Below are 25620 nucleotides of genomic sequence, written 5' to 3'. Positions count from 1 at the left end.
GGGCCCATGCACAGATGTCATTGTTGAGTCAGGAGACACATGCTCTGATATAGGTCACATATAGGTATCACTCCAGAACACCTTTCTGTGCCTTCTGTCAATGAAGGACCATGTACAATCCTCTCTGTGGTTTTGAAAGGGGCCAAAATAGGGGCTGCCAATTTTCACACCTCTTTCCCACACCTATGCAAAGGGTTTGCTATTCTCTGGCACAAGAAATTTAGTCAAACACTTAATTATAAAATATTTAGGTTCAAAATCTCTTATGTAAAAGAGAAAATAATAAAAGAAATGTTTACATTTTTGCACGTTTTTTTCTGCAGTAGCGAAAGTGATCGATGAACGTGACGAATCGTATCCCTCACGTCGACACCTACTTGCAGTGTTTCATTCATTCTTTTAAATCCATCCACAAAGCACGACAATTCACAACCAGTCTGGTAAATGAAGAACGTATTATAGAAAACCTAATGTAGGCTGGATTACATTTACTTTAAGCTATACTCATCACAAGAAAGGAGAAGCGCTAATTCATTAACATAGCAGAATGTCACAACTGAAGTAATTAAGGTTCCATTATATTGCACACTGATTGAAGAACTTTGGCTAGTTTTTAAAACAGAAAAGCATCCTATCTTTAGTAAGAAACCAGTGCCACATTTCACTTAAGAGTTGGATATCTGAAAATGTAAGATATATACACTCAAACGTAATCCAGGCTAAAATCAATTTTTAGCATATCTGTGGATATTTCAAAAATATTGAGGCCTGGTGTTGCAGCTTAACCCTCACATCAGGAGTCTCGATCTCTAATCACTTAGCCTCTCTCCCAAGATTTACAAAGGTATTTGGGCACCCCAACATTCAGATAGGCACCTGGTAGGATTTTCAAAAGCATCTAATAGGATAGGCATTTAACTCCTATTGAAATTTCAGATAGGTTCCTGTCTACATCCTTAGGTACCTAACTACATTTGTAAATCTGGCCCATAAAGAACTTTTAACTGATTATGCACCTGATCCAGCTCCACTAACATTAGAAGAGCTTTTTTTGCCATTTATTTCAGTGAAGGCAAGATCGAGCCTTATATGTTTCATTGTTGCTCATATATTAAGAAACTTCACAAACTTTTAAAAACCAAGAGAAAGCAATTGAAAACATGCCAACTGAACACTTTACACAGTTGCAGTATTTAAAGAGAAATCTGGTATATTTACTTACCCAAGAAATGGGAAGACATAAACATGACTGAAAATGAAAAGAATAATCATTACAATTCAGTATTACCAGTCTAGTAAATATTTTGCATGCACATTGCAATGGAATTTTGTAATTGATTTCAAAGAGAGAGTTCAGCCACTTACATTAGTCAGACTACAGTCGCAGGTTTCAAAGTTTTCTGCCTAAAATGATAATGAGTGAAAGATCCACAATTACTATCATTTTATAATTTGAAAACATCTATTTTTACACAACATACTAAATAATCACATCACTTACAAGTAGCTCATGCGTATTCCTAATAATCTCTTCGACTCTGCAATACACGTGTGCTTGCACACAGAGCAGGCCACAACAGAAGACGATGTATGACAGCATTCTGGTGTTCAGGTGCAATGCAGTCTGATGGTTGACAGAAGAGCAGGCAGACTCTCCTTTAAATTGAGTCTTGCACAAAATTCCCTTTCTAATGGGGAAAAACCCTGCTACTAAACTGATACCAAGTGCCCACTATTTTTCCCTCTAAGTTTGGACTGCATTTGGAAGAATCAAATACGTAACTGAGTCACCTAGTGAAGTGGCTTTTCCTTCATGGCGGGGAAATTCGTGAATGCGCCTCTGAAGTGATTAATTTTTATCATTGTTTTGTCAGACCACAGCAGGAAACAAAGGTTGAAAAAAATCTTCCACAAAAGCATTTTTTTTGTTCAGATGTGGATTTTGCCTCTCACGGTAGTTCAAGTCACATACCATGAAAGCAAATACAAAACAACATTCCCCAATGCAAAGTGTCTGAGGAGACAGTCCAGAGGGACACAGGCTGTGGCTTTTCCCCTCAGTCAAAGAACTTTTCTGTAAGAGGCAAAAAGGGCTGCAGGATATTGTTGACAGCAGCAAGGCAGTAAAAATGTCCTGTCTACAGGTTCCACAGTGAACTACAGCTGCAAAGCTTGTGAGTGCCTCCTTCAGACACTTGAATCTGACCTCAGTTTCATGGGTGCAGAACTCTGACATGACCGTCCCTTTTCCACTCTCTGCCTGAGCAGGTAGAAAAAGTTGGATACAAAAACATGCTCAAACAGGGATTAGCCTGCAAATCCAGAACAATAGCAGAAGTTGTGAATCAGGCTGAATCTAATAGGACCACGGCTCCTGGGGCATAAAGACCCTTTCTTCAAACTGCACTCATTGGCAGTTCCAGAGTTAGCTCCCATCCCTTTTCCTTCATAGGTGTATATAGGTTTTTTAAGTTTCCCCCTTCTGTTATGCAACAAGACCTTGAATCCTCCGCTGGTCAGTCTGAGTGTACTCTGAGTAGAAATTTTTTGAAGATTGTCTTGAAAAGAAATGATCAGATTCCCATTTCACAGCTACACTTCTTGATTACAATATAGACTGTCTCTTGAGGAAAGAGCTTTCAGCTTAGGAAGAGCAATCAATGTGCCTCTCTCTGTTTCTTTGGACAGTACTGCCCCACAGCAAAATTCAGTGGTGTTGGCCTGAACTATAAATCCCTTAATAAAATTGGTGTCATGTAACATTGGCAGGCTACTCAATGTCTCAGGGAGACGAAAAGGCTATTTCACAGATTTTCAAGCAGTAAAGTTGTCTGGAGGCTTTATTCTGGGTAAGGTTCACAGGGGAATTGCTGTGGTGACAAACCCTGGCATGAACCTTCAGTAACAACCTGGGAATTCTATATCTGCTTTTCTGTGTTCAGAGAAGGCATGTGCATTAGATTTTGCTCACTGGCAGCCAGATTTGGCCTTTTCCAAGGGGATACCCTAGGTAATAGGTTTCATGCTTTCTGATGGAGTATTTAGCAGGGTTTGCTAGTAGGTCTACCTCCGTTAGGGATTGCAATATGGTCGCTATCTCCTGTAGATGAGTATCCAATTCAATGCGTTAGATGTCTATGTCATCAAGGTATGCAACATATATTGGTTATGAGGCTGAAGGATTTGATCCATCATCGGTGGAAATTTGGGTGCTCCATGAAAGCCAAATGGCATTGTCCAGAAGAGGATCTATTCACAGAGTGTGGAAAAAGCATGTTTCTCCCTGACTCCAGGGTAACAGGAGTCTGCCAATACCCTTATGTGGGATCTAGCATAGTGACATAATGCATCTTTCCCAAGCTACTTAAAAATTCATCTTCACAGGACAGAGCGTATAAACTGAATGTGTACCCAGGACACAGAAGCAGGATGTTTCTGTGCATGGAATGGGATTATGTCCATGCCTGGATGGCACAAAGTCAGAACAAAAGAAAATAGCTGTTAAAATGCAATATTTTACTCTAGGTCAATGGGACTGTAAATGGGTCCCATCTCCAGTCCTGGCTGGTAAGTCCTCCTGGTGATTAAACAGCATGCACACTCTACCAGAGCACCCACACCAAGTATCTTTATTATTATATTCTTGCCTCAGGCTCCAGAGACAACAGAGTGTTGCAGCAGACGGCAAGGGCTTCCTTCCTGCACCTTGTCTCAGTCTTTGATGCTGTTTGCTTCCTTCTCGGAGCTATCTACCTGGTGACCTAATTACCTCATTAGCTCATCAGCCTCTCTACAGGTACAAGTGATCTCCACTAACCTTCCAAAACCAATCAGTCTACGTATCTCCTTCCTACTCTAACTACCCATTGCCCTGTTCAAAGTGACCAAGGTGCTGCCTCCTAAAAGGGGCTCTCTTTACAGCTGCTAACAGCACCCTCTCACATACCTCTCCCCTTCATGTGTTTTCTCTAGTTATCTAGGGTCCACCCTTTCCACGGGGGCTCAGTTTTTCCCTGCCCATGCTCTGTCTTCCTTGTAGGGGCAGCAAACTCTCACCACCATAGTATGACTTTTTGTGGCCCACCAGTGAGGCTCTTCCATTCTCCAGCCACAGAATAAACACTGTTTAGGTGTTTTGGCCCACAGGTCATCACACAATGGACATCCTGCAGTCTTTTGCCCTAGATCTATCCCATCCTTCTCAATGCTCACCAGGGCTCTTCCCCAACCAGCACCTCACAGTCTGATGATCTGTGTTCCTCATAGGTATTAGGGATCTCTCATGGATCTCTCACTCCTCTGAGCCTTCTAACTGGGGTATAGTGGGCTTGCCTTCCACTCTTTCTTCGTGTTGTTTTTGTACAAAGTGACCCTTGCTCCTTCACTCATGTCTCCTCCATGCCGGTATTCTCCACCTGGGCTCTGCTCTCTCAGCCTGTTAATATCTGTCTAGGTTGTACTCTCTACAGCTTTTCCTCTGCTTTGGCATTTCCTACTTGGGCCCCACTTTCTTGGCCTCTTAGTATCTATCTAGGATTTACTTATGGGATCTTATTTTTGACCCTAGCCCCTGCTTTTTCTGCCATCCATTGAGGTTCCTTCCACATGGCCTCCCTTCACCTACTTAAAAGGAATGGGTTCCAACCCTAAGACCATGGGATAAGGTAACGTTTTCAGAACTCCAACACTTTTTCACCTGAACCTCCCTGTGCCTCTCATGGGACTAATTATTTTATTCCCTTGTATGCACTCAATGCCTAGAGTTTCTCTTTCCCATAACCACTGCCGTTCAACCAGCCTGCTCCACAGGAGCAAGCAGGCAGATGCGGTGCATAAACTGTTCTAAGATTATGGCATCCATGACTGCTTCCACATCCTGCCTCCTTAACCTCAGCCACTGGTTGACTCACTCAGTCAACTTCTGCGTAAAGGTTCTAGACTGTACCCCATAAGTCCACCTGGTGGTCCTAAATATTTGTCTGTTCCTTCCAGCTGACAAGCCTGCATGGTCCAATATAGCAGCCTTTAACACATTGTAGTTCTTGGCGTTCTCCTTGCTTAACACCATGTAAGCAGCCTGCCGGATAAGGGGCTAACCATAGGGCCCATAACCTTTTATCCCAGACCGGGCCAGTAGCTGTTCTCTCAAAAGTCAGTAAGACTGCACTGGTGTCATCCCCAGGGCTCATTGTACAGAGCTGCAGCCCTATCTCAGACTTCTGTTCCCCACAGTAGGACTTATCAAATTTTGTAAGTGCTGCTGTACTGCGTCTCTGTCTTCACAAACTCTTGAAACGCTCACTGCTCTGCCTGGTGCCTGCCATCCCAGCTGTCTGCCGGAATGCCTGCAGCATCCTCTGCATCTCTTTCTGTTGCTCAGCTAGCCCCTGTATCAGCTCCACCATCTTTTCTTGGGCTCCACCTGTCCTCATATTTGCCACTTCTCAAACTTTCCTGGCTCTTCCTGTATCACAGACAAGCCTCTGACTTGCAAATAGGTTTCCCCTCCAGCCTGGAAACCCTGACTCGTAAGCCCTTCTGGTGCCTAAACAGCACACATAGTCTACCAGGTACCTTCATCAAGTGTCTTCATTATTACCGTATTTCTTCCCTTAGGCTCCAGGTCTAACACAACATAGCTGCAGATGGAAGGGGCTCCTTCCTGCTCCCTAGCTCAGTCTTTTTTACAGCTTGCTTCCTTCTCCCAGCTGTCCAGCCAGTGACCTAATCACCTCGTTAGCTCACCAGATTCCCTACAGGTGCAAGTGACCCCCCACTAACCTTCCAAACCCAACTTGCTCCTACTTGGACTACCTAGTGCCTGGTGTGTTCTCAATAGGTGCTGGCTCCCAAAAGGGGCTTTATTTATAGCTGTTAACAGTACCGTGTCACAGGGACCAAGGCTGAATCTCTCGTCGGGGCTGGGCGTATGGGCAAACTTTAGTTCAACCACATTTGGTAAACCATAAAGAAAAGACACATGCTGCACTTTTGGTGTGGGTTCAAAAGTAAAACCAGAAAACATCAGTGAGAATGAAAGGAAATGACCAGCAGCATTGTCCTTCAAAGACACCCCAGCAGTAAAGGGTTGTGAAATATTTTGGACAATAAGGGCCTAGTCCTGCTCACAGTGAGGTCAGTGGCCAAACTCCCATTCAGTGCACAGCCTAGGTGAAACCGAGAAAGTTCGGTGCTTTCTAAAAAGCTGCGTGGTGGGGAAAATGACCTATTTTGCCCCATGCTTTTTGAGGAATATCTCCATTAATTTGCATAGAGCCAAAGTACTCATCACTTCTGAAACTGCATCACACCGGAGGAATGCGTAGAGGATAAAAGATACTTTCTCTTTTCATTTATGTGTTCTCAAGAGAAACTTTATCTACCTAATCTGTAGCATTCAGTCACTCTGACAGCAGGAGGTGGGAGGCTGAGGGTTAATCAGCAGGAAAACCTTAGAAATACACTGTGCGCTGAGAAAGATGGTTTCAAAAACGTTCAAAGAGGACAGGTAATTACTTCAATTAGATTGTATTCGTTGCATCCAACCCTCTTGTGTCAGGAGGGGCCCTGTACTGAGACTAGAGGTGAGTAAAAGGAGGAAGATGGAAGAGGATTCTGGAAGGTCTCCCTCCAAAAGGATTTTAGACAATATTTATGGTTTGCATTTCCTTTGTCCTGCTGTGAGAAGGGGAGAGAACCATGGAGGGTGAGAGAGAAATTAAAATACATCACCTGCCACCTGAGCCACATGACTCCTCCCTTTAAACTGCATTTGTTGGGAGTGCCAGGGCTATTGCTACATCTTTTGGTTCTTTCTCCCCTTCTGTCACTCCATGAGATCCTTGTCATGTCTGATTTGCAGATAAATCTGGAGCAACTACCATAGGTGCTGGAACTCTTGAAGCAGTAATAACAACCCACATACATGGTTTCCGCCTACAGCACCCCCACTATAAAAATTGTTCCAGCACCACTGGCAACTAATTTACACCTGAATCAGGTTCCTTATATCCATTATCAGTCAAGTTGGCACAGACGAGATATTCTGCTTGCTGTTAAAGTAACTGAACAGCAGTGTACTAAACATTTGAGGCATTGGCACTATTAACAACACGTTATATCAGGGGTTCTCAAACTGGGGGTCGGGATCTCTCAGGGGGTCACAAGGTTATTACATGGTGGGGGGTCACAAGCTGTCAGCCTCCACCCCAAACCCCACTTACCTCCAGCATTTATAATGGTGTTAAATATATAAAAAGGTGTTTTTAATTTATAAGGGGGGGTCACACTTAGAGGCTTGCTCTGTGAAAGGGGTCACCAGTAAAAAAGTTTGAGAGCCACTGGGTTATATTTTATCTCTTGAGCCCAGGATTTTAACTTCAGTTCAGCCATTAACTGCCTGAAGTCAACGGGAGCCTTCCGATAAACTTCAGTGAGTCTTTGGATCAGGCCCTAATTATTAGGGCTTGTTCACACTGTTCCTAAGGGTACATCTATACTTCCTGCCAGATTGGCGGGTAGTGTTTGACGTATCGGGGATCGATTTATCATGTCTCATCTGGACGCGATAAATCGATCCGCTAATCGACACCCATACTCCACCTTGGCAGAAGGAGTAAGCGCAGTCAATGGGGGCACCGTGGCAGTCGACTCGCCGACATGAGGACAGCCAGGGAAGTTGAACTAAGATATTTTGACTTCAGCTACGCAATTTTGTAGCTGAAGTTGCTTATCTTAGTTCAACCCCCCACCCCTCGCTAGCGTAGCCCAGGCCTTAGTCGACACCCATAGGAGTATAAATTCTAATGTGTACCAGCATACCCACGAGGACCGTGCTGACGCAAAGTTCCCCAGTGTGCATTACCGTAGCCCCATTTCAAACAGTACTGTGTTAACGTGCATTAGGGAACTTTTAGTGCACACCAGCAGGGTCCACGCTGGCTACTTAATGCACTACGCTCTGGTGAGCACAGGAATTTACACCCCTCTGCTGTAGACTAAGGCACCATCTAGACAAGCCCTTAGTCTTTTGTATTATTATTCTTGTTATTATTAGTAGTATCATAGTGCTTAGGAGCCCTCACCACGAACCAGGCCCCCACTGTGCTAGGGGCTGTACAAATACAGAACAAAAAGACAGTCTCTGCCCTAAAGAGCTTGCAATCAGTTATTAAATCTTTGTACTCTTTTTTTTTTAGAAAATCCTTAAGCCTCTCTCATTAGAATAATGTTGTGAAAATTAGTTGAGTAAATGATTCACAGACTATATTCTTTTCAATGACCTTCTTGAACTGGGCCTGATTCTGACCTTGCTTATACTGTGTAATGGTAACTTCACTGAACAGGAGAATTGCATTGAAGTTTTATTGTACAAACATTGGGTGTGATTCTTATCCTTTTAAAACCAATGATTCAGATTTTTCTTTCACCCTTGTTAAATGAACTCCACATTTATACTGATGTGAAAAAAAATATCAGAATCAGGCCTAATGTGTTTAAAATAAAACTCCCATATAATTATTTTCTGCATTGTTCCATGTTCTTTCTCTCTCAAAGCAAAAGGCTAGACCTTTGAAGTCATGCTTGAAACATCTTCCTGTGATGTTTGAAAATCCTTAGCTTTTGTATCTATCTATCTATCTATATATATAATCAAATAGGGTAGAAGCCCTTTACTTTGGATATCAAGTCTTCATCTATTTCATTCCCTTGGCATTTCTTTAAATAAAACATGCCAAAATAGATTGAGGTATTGGAAATTTGTGTATTTCAACACAGAAAAGGAAAGTGAATTCAAAGTAAATTCAGCATTCAAGGTGCTGTGCTCATCCTGCCTTCTGTCTCTCACATGGCATCACCATTGTTTCCAGGATATCCAGAAATACAGAAGTAGCAGTAGAACTATACGTTACTTTTGTTTAGGCAATGTCATTTCTGGCAAATGCCATCATTAGCTAGCAGAGTGCAATGACAGGCAGGTTACCGACCCAGGTTCAATTTACAGAGTAAGACTGGGATTTTTCAAAAGAACCCAAGAGAGTTAGGCATGCAAATCCTATTGAAATTCAGTGGGAACTGGGCACCTAACTCCCTTAGACAACATTGAAAATTCCAGCCAAAAGGTCTTTGATGTTCTGGCTTTATGTATCAACCCTAAGCAATATATTTTTATGACGACGCACAATACTATATGAATGTGTGCCACCATTAATATAGAGAATTGTAGGCCTAACATATCATGGGAAGTGAGTTTTCCAGATCAGTCTTTTAGGCTTTGGCTTGTGGATAATCAGGATAAGCATCCGGACTTTGGAGTGCTTATCATTGAAGATTACCTATCACCAAGCTTCTAAGAATATTCTTATAATTCTTTTCCTATGCAGTAGAAAGATTCCCTACAGATGGAAAACACCAAAATGACATGCTGTCTTGTTTTAAGTATCAAGAAAGTTTACGGTATACATTTATCAAGATGTTGCAGAGAGCATGCACTTTGCTAACCACAAATAGGACATGATAGTGTTGAATAGTTTACTTTTTCCGGAGATAAAGCTGCTTTGCCTTTATTTGTACAGTTGCAGCAAGGTGGTGGCACATGAGTTGGCGTCAGCTAAATGAAAAAAGTTCAAAGAGCTATACAATGTTTTCTCCACCAAAATGTGACTCACACATAACTAATGCTGAGATTGGCTGTGACTCAAAGTGACAAAAAGCAAGAAAAGCCCAAGTAAAACTCCCACTCTGCCTTTATTTCTAGACAATGAAGTGAGAGCTTACTATGAAGAGCATCTCCAGTTCTAATCAGTCACGTCACGGTCACTGGAGAGATCCTTAGAATTGAAATCATCTCTGTTGGTTTGGTGCCCCAGAAGCCAATTACTACTGATCATCAAATCTTTAGATATTATGAATAAATAAAGAAATAAATAGTACTTGAATTGGTCAGAAAAAAGAGGTGTTTTTTCCCAGCAGAAAATTTTGCCTTTTCATTGAAAAACTGACCTTCCCCACATTTCTAAGTTCCGACAAAACTAAAAAATTTTCAAGGAAAACATATTTTCTGTGAAGATTTTCATTGAGTCAAACCCCCAATTTTCCATCCATGAACATTTTTTAAACCAGTCCTACACAGCATAACTCCTCTTTTGTGGCTCCCTGGGCACAGGGGTCAAACCCACAGGGGCTGCCCTGCTAGGAGGCACAGAAAGGAGCAATGCCACTTCCACAGCATCATTCTCCCTTCCTTTGCTGAAGCCTCTTCACTGGGTGAGGGACCCCTGCATGGGGAGAAAGTGGGCTATGGGCGAGCGTGCATCATTCTGCACCAGTTCCACAGAGCATCCTCATAAAAGTCAATACTCAGTAGTAACATCTGTGCAGAACTTCTCTCTACAGCGAGGAACCCCCCAGAATGGTGTCATTCTAGGACCGACAGCAGGGATGCATCCCTTAGGGACTCCATATATTTCGAGGGGTGCTTAAGACTGTTCTTTTCACAAGTGGAGGAAGTGGGGACAAATCCTGTTTTCCTTGAGAACAAACTGGTAAGGACACCGTCGCATTTCCAGTTCCCTATGCAGGTCATTTCCAAAATACATTCAGATCTAAGTCATCCAGGTCTCACTTAACAGAACAGTAGAGGCCAGTGCAGTGACAGAGACCCTGAGGTCAAGCAACATTGCAGGTGATCCATTCGGCCCGTACAGCAGTCACAGGTCTGGTAACACTTGCGGCATTGCAAAGTATGAAGCCCTTGGAGCAATTAGCTTCCTCTACTGGGTATTTTGTTGCAAGAGTATCTCACTCCCAACTGACTCCAGAAGCAGAGGAAAGCAGGGATCACCAAATCTCACATTTTTTCTTATCTTTTAAGGTTTTCCTTTTATCATTTTCACTGCCAGCATCTGCTGTCACAGGAAGGAGTCCCGTGATGGTGGAACCTGCTCTTCTCATGCCTGAACCTAGATCCCAGATCACACTAGTGATTAAACAGGATTGTAGTGGGGAAGCTGCCCCACTCCCACAGAACAGGGGTTAAAAACAGCCCTGGAGAGGGCTGTGGCTGGGATCAAAGGAGTGAGAGCAGCTGAGGCAGTAGCTGACTACAGGTGTGGCCAGCTAAATCAGGGCCCAGCTGGCCCTGATAAGAGGGCTGGGGGCCAGGAGCTGGGAAGTCTCTCTCCAGCCTTGGAGGGAAAAGGACCTGGCTGCCTGAGAGAAAAGAGTAGTGTTAGGGAAGGGCAAGAGGAGCTGGGGAGCTCCAGCCTGGCAACCCCCCAGGCTGCAGGCCTTGTTAAAAGCCCAAGGCAGGTACTGGGGCTAAAGAGGTGTAGTCCGAGAATAGGCAGAGGCAGCTGGTCCAGCCTCCTTGCCAGTGATGAGTGGCCATTTCAGACTGCAGTTTGCCCCAGTGAATGGGGGCTAGATGATGACTGGCAGTAGCCACTGAGGCAAGGTGGGGTTCCTCTGGGAGGCGAGACCCAGAGTGGAGGTACTGAGGAGGGCAGAACCCTGAGGTAGAGGGCACTGGGGTCTGGGAGGAACACGGGGCCTGAGGCAGGCAAGACAGCGGCTAGCAGTGAGCGCTCCGGAGCTGGAGTTGAGCTAATTCCCAAGACGGCCAGCAGGAGGCGCCTCACCAGTGAGTGATCGATCTGTTACATGGATTAAACAGTTTTCATTTAGGAAGCTCACGTTCATCAGGCCCAGTTCTTACACTAAGGTTGGCCCCTGTCATTGGAAATCTCTTGGTCCTCTTCAGAACCAGGACGGTGTGGTCCAGCTAGTTGCCCAGGCATGGTCTTTTTCTCTATAACTCGAGAGCCTATGTATGTTATCTCTAGGAACTTGATGATCTATACTGAACCCTTAATACCCCACCTGCACTGCAGGATTTTGTTTTATTTTTTTGGCTTAAAGAGTCAATTACATATAAAAACCACTGAGTTCCTATTAAAAATGACATTCCCATTCTGCAGGACATGTGGATCTTAATAAGTCTTTTGCTCCTTTAACTTCTGATTCCAGAGTTTTCTTAGCAGATACAACTGCTGAAGAATTTCTTTGAAAATTGCAGTAATTGATGCAATTTTCTCTAAGACTTGGATCAAGCATCCACTGAACACAATGGCAAAATTCTCATTGTCTCAAAATATACATATAACACATTTATTTAATTTGTATTCTGGGGAGATGGGGAGGGGGCAGTGCATGCATATGTGTGTGCTTGTTCTGTATAATTTTAACAATTAAGATTTTTTTCCCCCACTTCTTACTCTGGAGTTCATTATTTTTTCTTAGAATGCACTTTTATTTTTCCTTTATGGTTACAAAAAGTCATTTGATGTTCTTCGCTCAAATCAGTGGTATGTTAGAGATGATAACTCTCTAGCTAAGCAGAGTGTTGTTTGCTATGAAACAACATGCCTGGATATTCAAAGAAACTGGGAAGATGACATTTCACTCTGAGTTGTAGAAAAAAAATTCATATCTTCATTTCTGACAGATTGCTTTTAAACCACAGATTATAATCTCAACATAAAGATGTAATGGGAGAGAAGATCAAATATGAGACACATGGTAAATTAATTTCATCACAGGGAATATTGGTTTATGTGGTGGTCTTGAAGATGCTAGAGATAAGAATGTAAAGGGCGTCATGCTATAGAATCCGTTGTTGAAGCTGTTTCATTTTGGTTACATAATTTGAAAACAATGGGCCAGCTTTTGGTCTTTACTGTGGTGTTTTTATACTGCTCTCTTGGAACAAAAGGGCCACCCAGCTGGGGATTCTTTAGATGTGGAAGAAATCCCTGGCTGGTGCAGTGCCATCATAGCTATGATTTTAACAGGATCTATAAAAATCACTAGGAGCCAAATTCAAAGGTGTTGTGCAAGAAGGGAATAAGTAATGGGTAGGAGCCAAAGTGAGTTTCCATAAGTGAATTTCAGTAAGAAGATCTCGAAGTGTCTATGTTGACGTATGCAGCATGGCTCTAAGAAAATGTACATTATACTACATTAGATTGTATCTAAACTCCCCTTGGATTTGGCCCGGTGCTTGGGCTGCCCCTACTGGACCTGCAGCAGCAGTTATCCCAGAAATACTGGCCTTAGGTCAGTCTGGAGTACTGCCTTAGTCACGTGGTGCACATGGTAACAGAGAGAGAGAGATGTAGGCGCAGAGGGCAAGACGTCCTATTGGCTGGCAAACAGGCCAGTCCAGGACCCCAACCAACTCACCAGGAATGGACTACTTTGAGACTGGTTCAGAGGACTTTGGTTTAACAAAAGTTTTACTTCAAGTCCTGAGTGATGACTAGAGGTGAACTTTGGGGGCTGGTCTCCAGTGCAGTCAATGGGAGTAGTACCAGTGACTTTGCTGGGAAAGGGATCGAGTCCATAGGTCCTGGATGTACCCAGCTACCGCATGGTAGTGCAAGTAGGGGCTGGGAGTTCATGAACCCCTCGCATTCTATTGCATCCCTACTCAACAGCTGGGCCCCGCTCCCTATGCGTACCAGCGAACTCCATAAGGCACAATTTGCCCCAGCCCCCAGTAACTTTTTAAAAGACAGAGTCTTTAAATTAAATATCCAGGTCGTTAGGGAGAAATTTGGCCTTGCTCCTAGCATCTGTGGGAGATCAGGCCCTTAGTTCAAAAACACACGAAAACAAAGGATTTTTTTCTCATTTTAAATGGGGTGGGGAGTACAGCAGCCTATGAAATGAGCATCCTCAAGCCCCTGCACAAGGACTTCAAAAAGATCGTGAATGCTGATCTGCAAGTAGAGTTATAACTACCCTATGCTGCACCCACATCATACCTTTCAGCCAGGAAAGCCTAAAATGGTCAGGAGAAGATAGAAAAACAAGTATCTGGGAGATGTTATCATCCAGAGAAATTTCCAATCATAACGTCAGATACCGTAACTGGACTCAATTAAAAAGTGAGAACATTTCGATCACTCATTTTCTCTACTTCAGTCAACTACAACAACAATAGTAATATCTTAACCATTTAAAAAAAAAATCAACTCACGACATGTTTTAAGCCCTTCATTCTTTATTACTTTGAAGACAACCTTTAAACCGTTTCGGAGTCAGTCTCCATAGACTTGAAGGCCAGCAGGTACCATTATGATTATCTAGTCTCATCTCCACAACCAAGCCGTAGAACGTCACTCCCTAATTTCGGCATCGAGCCCATCGCAGAACCGATGCTTTGGCTGAGACTCAAAGCCAGACCACCTGCATGGCTGACAAGAATTCTGTCACTGAACCACCAATGCTGCAAAAAGTCCGAGCAGCGTGAAAGTGTCATGAAACGACACTGCAGTGTTTTGCTTAGTTTATGGTTTTGTTAAACTCAAGCTAAGCTCATCAAAAGATTTGTACAGTGCCTGCAAATGATTCTGTCAAACTGGGCCACGTTTTGATCAGACCTGTTTCTTGCAAGCCTGGTCAGCATTTTGAATGAAGCCAGGCAGAGTTCTGTGTGTTCTCCTCTTGCAGCTATTTTGTAATAAGCTGCCTTTTTCCATTTCTTATGACAGGGTATGGCGCCATCATGTGGTCAGTGCTTTCACCTGTTTAATATTTTACTTTTTTCCCCCACCTCGTCTCTTTTCTGTTTTATTATTTAACTTTCTCTCCCCTCGCCCTTTGCCACTAGGGTAATATGCTACTATGTTATGGCCCATTCCTGCAGGCTTCTGTTTAATGTGAGTTTGGCTGAGTAAGCACTGCAGGACCTATCTCAGGCCGGCTTATATTGCTCCAAATGGAAAAACACCAATAAAAACAACTGTGAGAAACCCATGTTGTTCTCAGTGCTGTCTATGCAAGGAGGACTGAAAAGAATAAAGCACAAGAACAAAGGATTTTAAATACACATTGATTAGCACTTTTACAAATGTTGTAATACAAGGAAATTCTATAGTGAGATTCTGTTCCCAAATCCTCCCATAGGCCCCACTCCAGCAAAGCACATAAACATTTGCTTAATTTTGTCTTAAATGTTTTTGCTGGATTGAGTCTTTCCCCTACAATAGCCCCAACATTTTTAAAATGCTTAGCAGTCTCAGGGGACCTGTGTCCTAGCCGAAAGTGCCTATTCCACTTGAGTCTGTTTTTTTTTTCTTAATTGAACAATATTATCCATACACTAAAAGGCCTACAGCCTTAACATCCCATCTGCCCTGTAGGAGATTTCCCGTCGTGCACTGCTTTCCAGGAGCACAAGTGGCTCCAGGATGTACCTTTCATAAACACGTAGAACCTATTTCTGCCTACTTCCTCATGCGCTTATTCAGACATGTAGTTCCAATGTAGGGTTGCCAACTTTCAAATGGCACCAAACTGAACACCCCTGCCCCTCCCATTCCCTCAGGCCCCACCCCTGCTCATTCCTTCCCCTCTCCCTCTGTCTCTTGCTCTCTCCCACCCTCACTCACTTTCACCAGGCTGGGCCCAGGAATGAGGGCTTTGGGATGTGCGAGGGGGCTCAGGGCTGGGGCAGGGGGTTGTGGTGTGTGTGGGAGCATGGGGTGCAGGAGGGGAGTCCAGGCTGGGAGAGGTGTGTGGTAGGGGTTTCAGGGTCCCAGTGGCAGTTACCGCAGCTCCCAGGAAGCGGTTGCCATGTTCCTGCAGCCCCTAGGCACATGGGTGTCCAGAGAGGCTCCAAGCGCTGCCCTCACGCCTGCAGGTGCTGCCCCCACAGCTCCCACTGGTTGCAGGTCCCAGCCAATGGGAGCTGCGGAGCCGGCACTGGGCTAGGGGCAGTGTACGGCGCCTCCCTGGCCACCCATGCACCTAGGGGCCCCAGGGACCTGGTGGCCGCTTCTGGGAGCCGCACAGAGCTACGGCAGGCAGGGAGCCTGCCTTAACTCTGGGCCCCTGCTGTGCCACTGACTGGACTTTTAATGACCCAGTCGGCAGTGCCTGGCAACCCTATTCCAATGGGATTATTCACCTACTCAGCATGAAGAAAGGTGGCAGAATCAGGTCCTTAACTGATACGATGCATTAAAAGAAACCCTAAGGCACAGTGAACAGATGTAATAACATTGCAGATATCAAGCAGTCTTGAGCTGCTTGTATTTCTTAGCTCATAAAATTCAGTTCTATAATGCACTGGACCTGAGGCATGTTCATACATCATTTCTATCACAACTATTCACATTTTTACACAAAAAATAATCAATAGATACACACATCTACTCTACAGGATGAAATGGAATATCTAGATACATTCGGTACTTTTTACAAATTGTTTCTCTATATAGCTAGGTGAATAATTGTTTGCTTTTGTTCTGTTTATTTTGATCTATATTTTCGTCTTTCCATTAAAAAAACGTCCCTAGAAATAAAGAGTTAAAGGCAGAACATCTACATTGCTCTCTGCAATGCCATGTGTCAGAGCTAATCACATGTTAATGTGCAAGCTGCTGGAAAGCGCAATTTTTGGTGCCCTCCTGCCGCTTCCAGCTTTGAGTTAATATTTAGGCCAGTGTTTCTCGAACAGGGGCTGGTCTTCTGTGTCCAGTCCTGGAATAGTACTGGGAGAACGTTGGGGATGGGAGCAACCCTATCCAGCCGTCCTTGGCTGAAATGGCACTACAGGAATGGCCAGTTACTGAGGCTTGGAGGGTGAAATAAAGGCGACAATAGGGAAATCTTGCAGGGCAAACAAATGTGAAGGTTTTATTGGGATCCAGCAGCAAGAGTAGCTCCAGCCACATGGATCCATGACTAGACTGATGGTGGAGACATTCTTCCTCTGGTAGAGATGCGCATGCTCAGACATGGGGATAGCAGGCAGCATGTTCTGCTCGCTCGTCCCCGTTTCCTCTGCCGGGGCTTGATCCTGTGCTCATTGAAGCCAATAGTAAAGCTCCCATTGACTTAATGGTGCAGGATAATGGGTCTAGTTTCTAAGTCTTCTGTGCTCCTTTACTCTGTGCTTGGAAGAGAAGGGGAGTGTGTTGGCTTATTCTTCTCTTTCCAGAATTTTAGCAAATAAAATCAAAGTCTGGCTGTTTAAGGCACAGATGCCATGCAGGGCAGAACAATTCAGACACACAGTTCATAGCAAATCTTCCCTTGACTTTCCATTTTAATTCATTCATGTTCCATTTTATACAGAATCGGCAAATAAATGACATAATTTAGTTTGCATTGAAAAGGAAATATTCCCAACTGTCATCCCAATGGGCTCATGCAATATTGCGTCCTTGGATGAGAACGATGTGTTTAAAAGTAGGTAATGCAGAGAGAATGATGCTTTGAATGTAATCAGTGATGTAAGGACTTTTGCTCAGAGGGTGCGTGCACTGGATGTATTTTGTTATTCATTTATGGAAAACTGACTGCTCTGGTTAATCTCAGCAGTAGCAAATGCTAGGCCCAAGAGCAGGCAGCAAATGAGCATCCTAGCCCAGATAGCCACCTCCCAGCCTGGCTGGTCCTCAAGCAGAGTGAGACTTTGGCCTTTCTTCTGTTCCTCCTTAGGCCCTGTGGTAGAGGGACCCTCTTGGCCCCACTCCCCTTTTGTCTTGGGCCCAAGGGGAAGGACCCAATTCAGTCTCAGGGCATAGGGAAAGCCTCCTAGAGCCCACATGCTTAGCAGCTCCTTTCTGGGTTTAGGGGTGGGACATTTTGGCCCTGCACCTAGTCACTGCTCTTCTAATGTTGGAGGGAGGGACAGAGGGAGGCCTGTAACTCCCTGTTTCCTTCTTCAAGCTCGGTGGAGGGGAGTGGGAGCACCCTCCTGGCTGTTACTCCATTCCCTTCTCAGCTTGTCTTCAGGACCCACAAGGAGGGGGAACTTCTAGGTATAGTTGCTCCTGTTGTCCTCTCCCCCCCCCCCAACTCATGGAGCAACTTGAGGGAGGGGACCAAGGGGACTATATCTCAGAGCTCCCAATCTCCGCTCACATAATGCACTGTCCTGCCCACTATGCTTCTGGCCCCACAGCCCTTCCCCCTAGAGGCACAGGACCAAAGTGGGTCCTATTTACTCCAACCTATCACCAGAAACCTTGCATCTGCCTCTTGCTAGCCTGCACCAGACACCTGCCCCTTAGGAAAGGTAGCATGAAGATGTTTTTAAAAAGTGTAAGCAAGGGCAGTTATGGTGACACAAGTAAGCTAAAGGCTCATGGGACACAATAGATCAGATTGAGATCTGATATGAGGAGGTTCTGCTCCATGGATTTAAACGGGATTACAGCTACGCGCACTATGTTTGAAGCTGAGCCATATTTTAGAGCCAACATTTTGGGTCTACTGGGAGTTTTGTCACCTAGACCAGTGGTTCTCAAACTAGGGCCACCGCTTGTTCAGGGAAAGCCCCTGGCGGGACGGGCTGGTTTGTTTACCTGCTGTGTCTGCAGGTTCGGCTGATCGCGGCTCCCACTTGCCGCGGTTCACTGCTCCAGGCCAATGGGGACTGCAGGAGGCGGCGTGGGCTGCGGGACATGCTGGCCGCCCTTCCTGCAGCCTCCATTGGCCTGGAGCGGTGAACCGCGACCAGTGGGAGCTGTGATCGGCCGAACCTGCGGACACGGCAGGTAAACAAACCGGCCCGGCCCGCCAGGGGCTTTCCCTGAACAAGCGGCAGGCCTAGTTTGAGAACCACTTCCCTAGACTGTCACTTAGGCCAAGGTTTTCAATGCTGGATGGCTAAAGTTAGGTACCTAAATCCATATTTAGGCATCTTAGAGTACATCTAGACTGCAGTTGGGAGAGTCCTTCCCAGCATGGGTAGACAAGCCCTCGCTAGCTCTACTGAAGCAAACATGCTAAAAATAGCAGCATAGCCAGGATTAGCGTGGGCAGAGGCTCAGGGCAGGTTTGTACTCAGGCTATCCCAAGCTGCTGCTGTGTGACTCTAGGCATGTCACTTATCCTCTCTGCACATCAATTCTTCATCTGTAAAATGGGGGAAATAGCCCTTCCCTACCTCACAGGGGTGTCATGAGGATAAACACATACAAGACAGTGAGAGGCTCAGATACTATGGGGAGGGGGGCCACGTAAATACCTTAGATAGAGGGTTTTCAGAAGTTCTGGGCAACCACAACTTCCTCTGATTTCAGTGATGAGGTCTCTATTTTTAATAGCGTTGGCAGCTGTGAAAATCAATAAAGATCTTTGTGAAGCTGACCTGGCTGTTAAGGATTGGTCTCAGCTTGGTCTCCTCTTAGTGCTTTGCGTGAAAGTTCATATCCAAGAAACATGGCTGCACTCATCGGGAATCCTCGCACTGCGTTGACTGTGATGCCCCTAACAAAGACCTGTTCAGGACGGGATAGATTACAGCAAAGGAACAGATCAGATATTTTCATGAAGGCAACACAGAGCTAAATCATAGTGGAAATGAGAATAAGAAAACATGGTAAATTGTGATCTGCTCATAGACATTTTGTGAGCTGGAGGAGTTATTGCCTACCTCCCATCTCATGCATCCGTGCATTTTCTATCTGAGCACCAGAGAGTCAAAATACAACAGCAAGTTGCTAGTTTGACAGGGCTGCATACGTATTCTGCTGTTTTTATAGAATGCCCTCCAAACAGATACATTAGCAGCAGTGAGAAGCAGGAGGAGTCTCTCAGAAGTTTCTTTTCCTGCAGTGGGTTAAAAAGTTGGCTAACTAATGTGTGTTTAAATCTTTGCGACCAGAAAACAGGAAATCTAAATCTTCTTCTTAATCTCCCCTCTCTTATCTGTCTCTCCCTTCCTCTCTTGCATGTGCATTGAAAATTATATTGAATGAGCTGAGAAAATGAAAGGCAAGATTGCAGAGCCTCTTGCCTTTGCAAATGAAGTGCTCAAACTTTATGGGCTAGTCTTCGGTTGCACCAGAGTTCTGCGTGAGACAGCTGGGACTTGAGGAGAGAGAAGAGGAGGTGTTACAATCTGGGTTCAGTCTCAGCTGCAAACTGGAGAAGCCAGAGGTTTCTTCCAAGGATAGCTGCAGTGCCCCTCACCTCTCCTATTCTCAGGAGACATGAACACACCATCCATCCACATAGCAGGGAAGCGCAGGTGGCATAAAACCAGCTACACTGGCTCTATAGGACTCTAGGAACATAGAGTTTTCCTAGCCTGGCCCTGAACGCAGTCACTTATGACGGGGCAGTTCCCAGTTTCTCTTTCATGGCAGCTTTAAGGCCCTGACCCAGTAAAGCACTTTAGCACATGCTTAAAAGTTAAGCACATGAATAGTCCCATTGACTTCTGTGGGGTCACTCGTGGATTTTAGGTTCAGTGCATGCATAGATGCTTTGCTGGATCAGGACCTATATCCCCTTGTCTTTGCTAAGTGTTCTATCTTAGTGAAAGTAGAATATTTTGCAGTTTTCTCTTCTTCTTTCACAAAACAGTTTCCAATCTAAGGAAAAATGTATGATTGTTCTGTGCCTTATTGAGAATTAGTTCACATGACTCCAGAACAGACTTAACGGCAATATTTCATATAGGCCAACACTTCCAAATCTGATTTCCTAAAGTCAGGGGCCTGAGTCCATATTTAAGCAACTCTTATTTGGGTGACTAAATATGGATTTAGGTATCCAGGTTTGATACTTTTGGTCATCATATTTTGAATTGATGATGTGTTTCTGAGAGTGAAAAAGGATGCATTGTTTGATTGCTTGAACAGTAAAGTGGAATTGTATTAATAACATACTTCACTTCTAGTGCTAACTTGTTTCCTGTTTTAAAATTCTGCCATCCCACATAGCACTATTGCGTAGTGCTCACTGTACTGAAAACCAATATCAGTTTGATTTTACGAACATTCCATTTAACTAGTGACGTTTTAGTGGAGTTTTTCAGTTAGCAAGCGACTAACAGAATCATATTCTTAAATAAATTCTTAAATCATATTCTTAAATAAATTCACTGATTAAATTCAGATTATTGAATTTTGGAATAGGAGTGGGGACTAAAATAATTGAATCATAGAAGATTAGGGTTGGAAGAGACCTCAGGAGGTCATCTAGTCCAATCCCCTGCTCAAAACAGGACCAACACCAACTAAATCATCCCAGCCAGGGCTTTGTCAAGCTGGGCCTTAAAAACTTCTAAGGATAGAGATTCCACCACCTCCCTAGGTAACCCATTCCAGTGCTTCACCACCCTCCTAGTAAATAAATAGCCAACCTAGACCTTCCCCAATTCAACTTGAGACCACTGCTGGTTGTTCTGTCATCTGCCACCACTGAGAACAGCCAAACTCCATCCTCTTTGGACCCCTCCTTCAAGTAGGTGAAGGCTGCTATTAAATCTCCCCTCACTTTTCTCTTCTGCAGACTAAATAAGCGCAGTTTTCTCAGCCTCTCATAAGTCATGTGCCTCAGCCCCCTAATCATTTTCATTGCCCTCCACTGGACTCTCTCCAATTTGTCCACATCCTTTCTGTAGTGGGGGGACCAAAACTAGACGCAATACTCCAGATGTGGCCTCACCAGTGCCAAATAGAGGGGAATAATCACTTCCCTCAATCTGCTGGCAATGCTCCTATTATGCAGCCCAATATGCCGTTAGCCTCTTTGGCAACAAGGACACACATATCCAGCTTCTCGTCCACTATAATCTCCAGGTCCTTTTCTGCAGAACTGCCGCTTAGCAGTCAGTCCCCAGCCTGTAGCAGGATGGAAGAATCCCATGCACTAAGTACAGGACTCTGCACTTGTCCTTGTTGAACCAGATTTCTTTTAGCCCAATCCTCCAATTTGTCTTGGTTACTCTGGACCTTATCCCTACCCGCCAGTGTGTCTACCTCTTCCCCCAGCTTAGTGTCATCCGCAAACTTGTTGAGGGTGCAAACCATCCCATTATCCAAATCATTAATGAAGATGTTGAACAAAACTGGCCCCAGAACAGATCACTGGGGCACTCTGCTTGATACTGGCTACAAAATAAATGCATTAAAAACATCCTTCAGTCCTTACAAAGGGAAAACTTACAAAAGAAAAAAGGATTTTTGCCTGATTGTAGTCCAGTACTAGGAAGTCTATAATTTAAAATAACTATCCAGCATTTTCTTTGAAATTCAGAAATTTGCTAATCAAATAATAAGGACCCAGGGACTAGAACACAGCTTTGCAAAACTCAGAACAACCGATAATCCCACAGTGCCACCAGGAGGCCAAGCAATGATACATGCAGAGAGCAGTATGCAGAGTAGGCCCTGCAGGATGTACTGCCCAAGAGACCCAGAGTGATGGTACCCTGTGGCCCTCCGAGTGGCCAAGCGCCCTGTTTAACTTCAGGGGTTGCCCCAGGAAGTTGTCTAGACAAGCGCATAGACTTTGGCCTGCTGCCACACCAGACTTTGCTTGATCTCCTAATTTCTGGTCTTCAATTCCAGCCTGACCCTGACCCTGACTCCGACTCCTGCCTCTCAATTCTAGCCTGGGACTGCTTCTGATCTCCAATCTTCAATCCCAGCCTGACTCCTGTTTACAGAACCTGGCTCTTGCGATTCCCCCAGCTCCTGCCTGGCAGCTACCGCCCATGGTGGGCAGACCTGAGCCCAGCTGGAAACGCTAGGCCAGAACACCTACACCCCAGTCCCTTATGCCACTGAAATGTACGATAGAGCATCTAAACATGGTGGAGTTTGTAATATGGGGCGGGAGAGTTGTGTGTTTTGTTTTTTAGAGATGATGGAATTTTTATGACAAAGGTGTAACTCTTGTCCGCATTTTTTAAAAGTCACATTCAAGGACAAAGGTAAATATCAACTGAGATTTACAGAGAAAGGCCTTAGGACTTTATCTTCTTCTATTCAGAATGAACACACAATACTGAGTGGGCAAAGGGGCCACAATTCTTTCTTGTCCACTCTGAGGTTACTTAGGGCTTTAACAACCCTGTTTCTATCTCCCCTAATACAAACATCCAAATCAGGGTTCAACATCTCCTAGCAACGCTCCGTGACTTTGGTTTCACCCAATAGGAAACTGACGTAAATAGGTTTTCCTTATGAAACTGTCCTTGTATTCAGCTCTCTGGCGGACCTGCAGATTCCCTTTCCCAGCAGCACAGCCATGACTGGCTGCAGACTCTGTACATTGAAATTTGGCTATTGGAGGTAGTTGGGGTAAGATCAGAAAGACAAAATGCTGATGTCCCGCAGCCCTCATTCCTGTGAATATCCAATCATTGTTTTATATAGTTACTTGCTGCATACTTGTCCATGCCCCATACTCCCCTGTGTCATATGAGTGAGAATAAAAGGTGGAAACAGCCCTCATCTGGGAAAAGGGTCAGACTATGAGCTTCTGTGGCTGTTGGTCTGACCTATTGGCATGCTGCAAAAAAATGCCAAATATTTAACAGGTGACAATTGCAAATTTGCCAGTTATTTTTCTTTTTATAATTGTTATTTTTCCTCTCAGAACTTGGAATTTAGCACTCTTTAGTTATGAGTTATATAATGTTTTGGTGAAGGCTTAAAATGCACCTGGCATTCAAATGTCAAAGACAATGATGCAATGTTCAGGCATCGTCGGTGTATAATACAATAAACCCAGTGGGCTTCATTCTCTGCCATTCCGATTTAACAGCTTTTTACACCCACTTTGTCCTTGTGTGAAATGACTGTAGGTGCTAAAGGGCACCAGAGAAACAAGACCTATCAAATCTTATCCAGGAATAACTAACTACATAATAATTCTGGGTGAAATCCTGGTCCTAGTGAAGTCAATGGTAATGTCCCCATTGACTTTAAAGGAGCCAGTATTTAACCTCATGATGAACAGCACTCTAGTCTCAGTTACACTTTTTTATTTCAACAGTGCTTCCCATGGAGTAAAGTACTACTCAAAATGGGTAGCAGAACCTGACCTTATATCATTTAAATCTTTGGTTCTTTAGGACGTATTATTGTCATCAATATTATGACTTATAATTAATTGTGCTGGCTTTAATTATCTATTGTCTACCCACAGTTTGGATAATAACAGCCATTACATTTTTCACTAAAAATTAATGCCTAGTAGCAATTTTTTCTCCTTGCAATACTACTTACTTTTAAGCCCTCACTATGGTAACTCTGGGAGATACAATCAATGACTCCTTTGTATTTGTTTAAATAAACCCCATCAGCTTGAAGTCGACTTTTCACAACATCCATCGGAGTAGCAGTCCCCCAGGAAATTGCTCCTAGAAATAAGGAAAAGATAATTCCTTCGTATACTGATGCTGTACAACTGTGCTGCAGTGATTATGACTGGAGATACGTAGGTAATAATATACTCTCTGCTAGTGCATGCCTGTACACACCCTTCCTTAACCCCAGCCTGCTAACCCCACTCATTCACCTCTCACCTAGTGCATCCAGTTGGTGGCACTTCCAGAAAGGATGAATACACTGGAATGATAGTGTAAAGTAGCATTTCTGGCATCAACATGACATTTCTGGGGATAATGTACCACATTTCTGGACAAACTGTTAGAGGAACTGCTTTTACAGATCCAGACTAACACGGCTACCCCTCTGATGTTAGAGGAACTGGTTGTCACTGTAACACAAGTAAGGAACAAGATAGGTAACCAATTACAGGCAGATCAGAAGTCCCCTGTGTGTGGATATACTGCTGCAGTGCCCATGACTAAGTCTTGAGAAAGTATCACTTAGTATAAGTTTGTGAAGAAAGGCTCTTCCCTGCCCCTTCCCCCAACCCCAAAACTTCCCGGGCTCCACAATCGACAAAACTACAATTTCCAGCATGTTGCTAATAGAAGCAATTTAAAAATAACTAGAACCCTGGGGGGTCTATTGAAAATGAGAGCATTGGGTTAAGAAGATGTGTGTGGATGAGGTACTGTTTCAATCACATGGGGATGGACTGAATCTGAGTCCTGTTGATTACTCTGCAATCGGATGGGATGTTTTTCCTGGTTGCAACGGTCAGTGGGGCTTATGTCGCTTACGACTGAGGTCTTCCAGTTACTCAGGATCTTGCTCACGTATAGAAAACCTAGTCCTCTATTTGCTCCCTTTTTTCCTCTGGAGTGTGATGTTTCCATGTTGAGAGATGTAATGGTTTGAGAAAGTCTCATGCGTATTGATTCGGTATTATAATGAAACCTCTGGTCTTTCATGCCAGACAGTGACTGTGTGATTAGGTTGTATGGGGGAGATGAATGAAAGGAACGTGCCTAGAGCTGTGCCAATGTCCTGACATACCAGAGAATTTGTTCAAATCAACCAGTGCTCTGTTTGTCTGCAAGTGAAACAGAGCCAGTGTGTTGTAATCATTACCCAGGCTAATAAGTAACTGTCTTCATTTGGGATCCAGAGTTTAGGAATTGTAAATAAATCATTAGCTAGTTTAAGGGCAATTTTGTGGATCTAAATGTATATATAAAAGTGGCACAGGCCAGTATAAACAGAGAAAGCCGGCTTCAGCCTCCAGCACTGAGACAAGATTAACGATGACTCTCTTGGTTTTGTGGCTTCTCCTGCTGTGGATGCATGTTTATCTTTACATACAGGGTAACATAGTGCCTTCCAGGCTTATGGGCCATTCAGAAAGCTGAAAGGCAAGAATGAACTGCAGTTCACTGACGCTGATACACCTCTACCCCGATATAACGCTGTC

At 44.2% G+C, this 25620-nt stretch overlaps 1 protein-coding gene across 6 annotated transcripts in view; it reads right to left on the bottom strand.

Moving 5' to 3' along the window:
• Nucleotides 1-318: 318 nt before the first annotated feature.
• The window catches only part of SLC25A48 (solute carrier family 25 member 48), a 49030-nt gene continuing 23728 nt past the window's right edge, over nt 319-25620 (bottom strand). For 4 of the 6 annotated variants that reach the window (XR_006581741.1, XR_006581742.1, XR_006581743.1 and 1 more), the window contains 5 exons: nt 24045-24178; nt 19169-19298; nt 1366-1404; nt 1223-1249; nt 319-437 (listed from right to left, as the gene is read on the bottom strand). Coding sequence is in view for 2 of the 6 variants with exons in the window: in XM_045028176.1 (XP_044884111.1) it covers nt 19176-19298; nt 24045-24178 (257 nt within the window). In the remaining 4 variants the exon portion in view is untranslated. Of the gene's footprint in view, nt 438-1222; nt 1250-1365; nt 1405-15893; nt 16959-18554; nt 19299-24044; nt 24179-25620 lie in introns of those variants that run through there. The other 2 variants (XM_045028176.1, XM_045028175.1) reach the window with 2 other exon arrangements.

This window comes from Mauremys mutica, chromosome 8 (assembly GCF_020497125.1).
Source record: "Mauremys mutica isolate MM-2020 ecotype Southern chromosome 8, ASM2049712v1, whole genome shotgun sequence".
In the NCBI taxonomy this organism is placed as follows: domain Eukaryota; kingdom Metazoa; phylum Chordata; order Testudines; family Geoemydidae; genus Mauremys; species Mauremys mutica.
This window is presented reverse-complemented; position numbering and strand designations above follow the sequence as displayed.